The sequence below is a fragment of the Chanos chanos genome, chromosome 6 (genome assembly GCF_902362185.1).
Source record: "Chanos chanos chromosome 6, fChaCha1.1, whole genome shotgun sequence".
Taxonomy (NCBI): Eukaryota; Metazoa; Chordata; class Actinopteri; order Gonorynchiformes; family Chanidae; genus Chanos; species Chanos chanos.
In genome coordinates, this window is record NC_044500.1 from 5,677,547 (window position 1) to 5,686,126 (window position 8,580).

The 8,580-nt window shown below is 45.1% G+C and overlaps 1 protein-coding gene across 4 annotated transcripts in view; it reads left to right on the plus strand.

Moving 5' to 3' along the window:
• The first annotated feature begins 564 nt into the window (after window positions 1-564).
• The window catches only part of clcn2c (chloride channel 2c), a 57,766-nt gene continuing 49,750 nt past the window's right edge, over window positions 565-8,580 (plus strand). For all 4 annotated transcript variants that reach the window (XM_030778764.1, XM_030778766.1, XM_030778765.1 and 1 more), the window contains exon 1: window positions 565-715. In XM_030778764.1, the coding sequence (XP_030634624.1) occupies window positions 565-715 (151 nt within the window). The remainder of the gene's footprint in view (window positions 716-8,580) is intronic.

Sequence of the window (8,580 nt, forward strand, 5' to 3'; positions counted from 1 at the left end):
GTGTGTGTGAGTGTATGTGCTTGTGTATCTGTGCGTGTGTGTGTGTGCGTGTGTGTGTGTGCGTGTATGTGTGTGTGCCCAGACGCTCAGTCAGCAGGAGTAGTGCCAAGAGCAGACAGGAAGTCCTCCATTGCAGAGAGAAAGTGAGAGAGACACATTCAGGAAGAGAATCTTTTCATATCAGAACGCACAGATACACACACACTCACCCTCAGTAGACTTTTGACTTTTGACCTTGTGACATAGGCCCTGGGTGCCCATGGGGTCATTAGGACTGAAAAACACTGAAAAACTCTCTCACTGTCAGCAAAACAGAGCGCGCACACACACACACACACACACACACACACACACAAACTCAGTAACCCCAGGTTTTTGTACATCTTAGTTCTCTTAACTGTGTTACAGTTGCATGGGCAGTGTGTGTTTGTGTGCGTGTGTGTAACTTTTTCTCTCAGTGTTATAGATTTATGGGCAATGTGTGTGTGTTTTTGTGCGTGCGTGTGTGTGTGTGTGTGTGTGTGTGTGTGTATCTGTGTGTAACTCTCTCTGTCTGTGTTATAGATGTATGGACGCTATACTCAGGAGCTGGGCTCATATGCTAAAGAGGAGGCGGCCAGACTGAGAGATGGAGGAATCAGACGCTCCCTGTCTGAACGCAGCCGGACCCCCGAACTACTGGAATTCGAGAAAGGGCGCTGTGCCAAGTGTCGAAGTGAGTGACAACACCCTGACCGCCCTGTGACCACACCCTGGTCGCACTGTAACCACACGCCCTACCGTGCTGTGACCACACACCGACAGCCCTGTGACCACACCCTGACCGCACTTTAACCACACCCCCTGCCACACTGTGACCACACCTCGACAGCCCTGTGATCACACCCTGACCGCACTGTGACCACACCCTTACCACCCTGTGACCACACAATGACCACCCTGTGACCATACCCTGACCACACTGTGACAGCACCCCAACAGCCCTGTGACGACCCAATGACCACCCTGTGACCACACCCTGACCGCACTGCGACTGCAACTTGACCACCCCATACAAACACAATTTGATAGTTGCATGAACTCAGTACATGACCCCAGACTCATCAGAAACTGATTTCAAGCACGATTCAGCTTAGATGTAAGCTGACCAAAAATTTGACCGCAACTTGACTGCAAAATGACTGAAATGCCACGGTCAGATTTAATCAGTGTACCCACAAAAAGGCTTTACAGTCTGACAGTAAGTATATTATAGCCTTAAACCTTTTACAACCAGTTCAGATCTGTGCCCCAAACCAACCTCAGACACATCCCTGTCTGACATAATGACATTTAAATTTATATTTATTATTATAAGTGATTATGCCCAAGTCTGAGATCAACATGACGGCAAATTAACACAGACAGACTGTATTTATGGCTTTTTTTCTCTAAATAGTTCATTTCTGTTTTTCCAACTTCATAACTTATCTGATGTCAAAAAATTTTTTCCCACAAAAACAACAACAAAAAATAGCTTTTCAAATGAATTTGTTTCAGAAGACAGGAAATTCAGCGCAAAAAAACAAGCTCTCACTCACAGGCACTCTCACATACACAAACTCCTACCCTCTTGTTTGACAGTGTTTTCCAACTCCAGGTACAGAGAGATCTGTCGTTACGGTCTTAATTGTGTGGGGTTTTTTTCTTTTTTTCCACCTGCTCTATAACATCAGTGTTTATTATTCTCCGAATTTTGCCCTGACAGTCAGTAACCGCGGAATCATCATTTTTTTTTAGTGTTCACAGAATTCTGTCCTCGACATCAGTGCTTGGAATCACTGCTTTATATTTTCACAGAAATGTTCTTCTCTGTCAGCGGATCTGCTTGGCGAGTTCGGCTGATGTGTATACATTGAGTCACACCGACTGTTGTTCTGTAATAACGTTGTTTTTGAGTTCCTGCTTTACCTAATGACCAGAACTTTGTCTATATATACGACCGGAACTCTTAATCATGTCTTAATCTTTGATCTTTCATCTCCAAAGCTCTGCATTTAATTACATTTTTAATCTTTTATGTTTCAAAAGCTCAGCAAAGTCCTTTGATTTTATGCGAGCTGCCTCGTAAATGTGCGTGTAAACACGGTACACATGCACATTTTAGCTGATGACTAAACATATTTCTCCCAATCAGAAGTCACGCCACTGTCCACCAAGTGTGTCATTAACTGTGTGTTGAATGTGTATGTGAGTATATAAGAGAGACAGAGATAAAGAGAAAGAGAAGGAGAGTTAGAGAGAGAGAGAGAGAGAAAGAGAAAGAGAGAGAAAGAGAAGGAGAGTTAGAGAGAGAGAGAGAGAGAGAGAGAGAGAAAGAGAAGGAGAGTTTGAGAGAGAGAGAGAGAGAGAGAGAGAGAGAGAGAGAAAGAGAGTGAGAGAGAGAGAGAGAGAGAGAAAGAGAGTTAGAGAGAGAGAGAGAGAGAGATAGAGAAAGAGAGTTAGAGAGAGAGAGAGAGAGAGAGAGAGAGAGAGAGAAAGAGAGTTAGAGAGAGAGAGAGAGAAAGAGAGTTAGAGAGATTGAGATTTACATTGCCTTTAATACATCAATTTGGTTTTGTCCATATTAAGTGATGCCTCCCCCGAACCCCTCCCCTATAGAGAAAAACCCCCATTCCATCCTTCCCCTTGAAACCATACGCTCAAGATATACATTCTATTCTTCATAAGGACATACAAAGCTCTTCGTTAACAACAGAACACAACACATTTCCAACACACCATACATTCAGAAAAGACCTCAGATCATTAATAAGTTTAAAATAAGCAAATTCCACTCTAAGGCGAGCTGAAACCAGACATGTAAACATTGTAACTGGGTCTGTGAAACCCTCCCCCTTTATTCTATTTCTTCTTGTGAGCCAAATAGCCAGTTTAGCCTGACCAAAGATAAAATTCACCAGGCACCACTTAAACCGCTGAACAGAAGTGTACCGTGGCCCCAGTATAAAGAGTCCAAAAGTGAAAGTTAAACCCAGTTTCATACAGAGTCTGTGTAGGAGTCCAAAAACAGGGTTCAACCGAGAACATTCTGTAAAGACATGTTGTACTGTTTCTGTCCTAGAACAGAAAGGGCAACCCACCCCCACACCTGGGTCAAAATGAGATATGTGCTTATTGGTCGCTATGGCCCCGTGTATTACCCTCCACTGTAAGTCTCCTGTCTTTTTAGGGACTGGTGGTTTATACAGCACCCGCCATCGAAACCCTGCTGTGCTCTGGTCCCCCAGTTCTCCCTGCCACTGGTGCTCTCTTACCCCCTCTAAGGCCCTCATGTTCCTCACCTTCACACAGACACTGTACAACGCTTTCCCCCCAACCACCTCAAACTCACCCAGGCTCGGAGAGGAGAAAGTCAGTAATGCACCTTTATCCTCTTGCCACTCTCCAGTGGTTGCAGTCACGTGCAATGTGGGAAACCGTGCAGTACCATTGCCAGATGGCTCTTCAAGAAACTCCTGCACTGGCTGAGACAGGCCGCTTTTAACTTCCTCAATGAGCTTTCCCAGCAGCCTCACTGAGGTGATACCTGTTTGCTGGGACAGGGACTGGGCAGTCTTCCATCCCCCTCCTCCAGGCAACAGTAAATGGCCTAGCTTGCATATTCCTGCCTTTATAAATTGTCTTCGCAGGTTGTCTGAGGGCACTGACTCCAGAGGTATCATTGGGTTGTGGAAAAGAGGCTCCTCCCACACCCACGGCCCTGGTGCCACACCATCCTCACGTTTGGCAGTCATCAGCTTCCAGGCCCGTAAGACTGAGGTATAGAAATCTGTGAGACCAGTCAGGTCTACAGCCTCACTTTTCACGAGGAATAACTGTCGGTCCAGCCCCATACCACCAGCACGTTTGAGCAACGCACATGCTGTCCCTCTCCAGCGGACATCTGGGTGGTATAGCAGTCTCTGAGCAGCCTTGAGTCTAAAGGCTGCTACTCTGCTCTCCAAGTCGACTACACCCTGTCCCCCTTCATGAACGGGAAGGTACAGGACAGCTGCCTTCAGCCAATGATGCCCCGACCAAAAAAAGTTTATCAATTCCCTTTGTATTTCCTTCAGCAGCTTGACGGGAGCATTCAACACTGCCAGCCGGTGCCACAGAGCGGATGCTACCAGATTATTAATAATCAGCACCCTTCCCCTGTAAGATATCTGAGGCAACAACCAGTTCCATTTTGATAGTCTGGCAGTAACTGCTTGTAATGCACCTTCCCAATTCTTCCTCTCCATTATCTCCGAGCCCAAATAAACTCCTAACACTTTGAACCCCTCTCTGCCCCACTCTAACCCCCCCGGAAGCCGTGGAGGGTCACATTCTCCCCATGCCCCACACAGAAAGGCCCCACTCTTCCCCCAATTCACTTTGGCTGAGGATGCTCTTATGTAAGAGTTGAGGCTTTCCTGCAGACGTTGGACATCCTCCTCATCTCTAACTACCACTGTGATGTCGTCTGCATATGCAGACACAGTAACCGGTGATTCACTGGCCCATCCCTGAATACTGATCCCTTTCACCTTCCTGCGCAGCAAAACCAGCAGGGGTTCGATAGCCAATGCGTACAGCTGACCTGACAAAGGGCAGCCCTGGCGTATACCTCTTCCAACCTGTACCGGTCGACTAAGTCCTCCTTCTACCTTAATAAGGCAAAAGACCCTTGTGTATAATAGCTTCACATATCTCAAAAAAAATTCTCCAAACCCAAAACCCATCATAACATTGAATAAGTAGCTGTGATCCACACGGTCAAATGCTTTTTCCTGGTCCAACGAGATGAGACCAAAGTTCATATTGGACAATTTAGCTAAGTCCACCATGTCTCTCATCAAAAACAGATTGTCCGTAATTGATCGTCCAGGCACACAAAAGGATTGATCCATATGGATAATGGATGCCATTTTCAATTTCAGTCTATTAGCTAGGGTCCTTGAGAAAATTTTATAATCTGTACACAGAAGTGCAACAGGTCGCCAGTTCCTTAAATCACACAGGTCTCCTTTTTTTGGCAGAAGAGTGAGCACCGCTCTCCGGCAACTGAGTGGCAGTTCTCCAGTGGCAACACACTCGCATAACATAAAAAACAAATCTTCCCCTATCAAATCCCAGAACATTTTATAAAATTCTACAGGGAGGCCATCTACCCCCGGGGCACGGCCTACTGTCATTTGAAATACAGCAGTTTTAAGTTCCTGTACCGTTAATGGATTTTCTAAACCAGCTTTGTCTTCCTGAGACAACTTTGGTAAACCCGATAATAAAGGTTGTGAGCAAGTGGAATCACATTTTTCAGCTTTATATAAGTCAGAGTAAAATTCAAATGCCCTCTCCCGCATTTCCCCTACATCTGAGGAAAGGCGACCATTTGCCATGTATAAGGCATGCATCTGTTTGCTCTCATTATAGTTCTTCTCTAGCCCAAAAAAGAAGGAGCTTGGTGCATCCATCTCCCTTAACATTGTGAATCTAGCCCTTACAAGTGCCCCTTTTGCTCTATTCTGAAAGACTGCTCCCATGTCCCGCCGCAATTCTTCCAAATAGGTCTGTGCACCCTCATGATTTTGCCCAGTTATTTGTTCCTCCACTTCTACAATGCTGTTTTCAAGCCTGGCCACCACCCTTTTTGCCTCCATTGAGGAGTATGCAGTGTACTGCTGACAGAAAAGCCTAATTTGGGCCTTCCCAACATCCCACCATTGTCTTAATGAACAAAAATCTTTTTTCCTATCCCTCCACTTTCCCCAAAATTCTTTAAATTTAGAGCAAAAGGCTGCATCTTGTAAGAGCTTTACATTAAACTTCCAATATGCAGTTCCTCTGTGACTCGACACAGTAGATAAATGTACAATTGCGGCATGATGGTCTGAGAAACCAACAGGGCAAATAAAAGCTCTGATTATTCGATTTATGTGTTGTCTAAAAATGTATAGGCGGTCAAGCCGTGCTGCGCTTACCCTGTCTTCTGACACTTTTACCCAAGTAAACTGTCTTGTGGAGGGATGCTTTGTCCTCCATGCATCCAGTAAATCATAACAATGTATTATGTTGTTTAAGGTGTCAGCTGACATTAGATGAGGTTCTTCACCATTCCTGTCCTTTACAAAGTCCACTGTACAGTTCCAATCACCTCCCATTACCAAAACCGCATCTTGTGTAAACTGTGACAGCTCGTTTTTAATATGGTTAAAAAGAATCCCTCTTTCTCTACCTATAGTTGGTGCATACACATTTACAAAAATATACTCTTGGGTATTAATCTTAGCTTGTACAACCAAAACCCGACCCTTACACACTTCCTTCTGTGAGATTATGTTCACGGGTATACTGGAAGAGAAAAGCACTGCCACTCCTGCACTAACATTGGTACCATGACTCATTATTATTTTCCCTTTCCACCACATTTCCCACTGCCCTTCATTTTCACTGTTGCTGTGTGTTTCTTGCAGAAATAATATGTCTATGTTTTTGTGTTTTGCGTATTCTGCCAGCATTTCACGCTTGCGCTCATCTCTAGCACCATTAATGTTTAAAGAAGCCAGGCATAAGACTGCCATGTGAAGGAAAAAGAGAAAACAGATAGACTGGAAACCAAAGCAGAACCCACCCATGAGGTGAAACAAACCCTTCATTCTATGGCAACCCTTTGCGAACTGTTGTCACCCACTTCTTAAGCCTAAATCTCTTCTTGGGTGACAACACACTCAAGTCTTGGGTCTTTGTAACATGCTGAACAGATCTTAAAAACTTGACAGGATCGGGAAAGAACGTGGCCAGTGACACATTCTTTTTCCCTTTTGTAACTGATAAAAATTTATTAAGCTGTGCTAGTGTGTACACATCACCTGGTTGGCTTGGCAAAGTGTCCACCACACCTGAACAGTCAGATACAATACTTTCCCCCTCCGACTCATCATCACCTTCCTCCATACACTGTGCTTCCTCCTCCCCTACAGTTCCTTCGTCCAATTTTTCACTCTCAGTGCTCGATATCAGTGTTCTTTTATCTTGTTCACCACTGGATATGGATGCCAGCAATGCACCCACGGCTGCGTCTACCGTCGCCCTATCCTCTCCCCTTTCCTCCTGCACATCTTTCCTTTCTCCTAACTCCTTTTGAGTGCCACTACTCAACCCTTGGGATCTGTCCATCTCAACAGAACTTGTCTCCCTACTCTGTCGTTCGTTGACCACTCTGAGCTGTACCGTTTCGGTGTCCGAAACCCGAGCTGCACTGATCTCTCCCTGATTGTTACTCTGAATTCCCTGCAAAACTTCAGCATCCGATCTATTCTCCGCTATGGCCTGATTTTGAGTTTTGTGCGGGCAAGTAAACCTTTTGTGTCCGATGTCCCCACACTCAAAACATCGCAAGCTATCTGTGCTAGCGAAAACAACATAAGAATTATCTCCGTGTCTGCACCGAAAGGTTACGTTCAGAGTTTGATCATTGTTATTAAGAAACATAAATACCTGTCTCCGAAAGGAGAGAACGTGTTTAACTGCTGAGTTTTTACAACCCAGAGGAATCGGTTTCATTGAACTAGCAAATTTCCCAAACCGTGCCAATTCTTTCTCAATTACTTCGTTCTTAATGAACGGAGGCACATTCGACACTACCACTCTTGTAGCAGGTGCCGATAACGGTGTAACCGGCACCATTACTCCTTTCACCCATATCCCACTCTCTATTAGCCTACACACCAAACTTTCCTTTTTCAGAAAGATTACCACAGCTTTATTCATCCTAGAAGCAGAGTAAATACTATCGCATCCTACCTGCTCTCCCACCGCTAACAGTACTTCCTCCACAGACGCACCGCTTTCTGGAACACACCTGCAGCCATGGCGAAGAGACTGAGTCTCTTCCCCAGACTGTGAGGCCTGTGAAGCCATAGTGGCGTCTGCCACCAGGCTCCAACGGCCCACACCCAAAAGGGATTTAAAATCCTAAATTATACAATAGCGATTCTTTTTAACTATCTATTCCCCCTAGTTACCACTTTATTTCAAGTTTTAGTCAGTATTTATTGAGAAAAAAAAGGGGTAGAAAGAGAAAGAAAGTTGGCAAAGCCAGAAGAAAGCCAGAAACCTCAACCGCTCAACTCCCCAACTCACAGAGACAGAGAGAGAGAGAGAGAGAGACAAAGAGAAGGAGAGTTAGAGAGAGAGAGAGAAAGAGAAAGAGAGTTAGAGAGAGAGACACAGCGTCTCGACCACAGAGGCATATAAAGTGATGAACATGTTTTTCTGTCCCTCCTGGTTTGTTGCTCGAAAAGAAGCTGTTACCTGAAACACATCCCTGGCTGTGGATGGTGCACATTCTGTGTGTGTTTTCAGAACTCCAGGAGGGGTGTGTGCGTGTGAGTGTGTGTGTGTGTGTGTGTGTGTGTGTGTGTGTGTGTGCGCACGCGTGCGTGCATGTGTGTGGGAGATACTCACCTTGAAGGTGCGTGTTAATTCTTTTTTAATGATGTTGACAGTAATAACAGCTGTTTACTTTACAGGGATTAACGTGTCCACTTGTGTTCAGAGCATATGTGTGTGTGT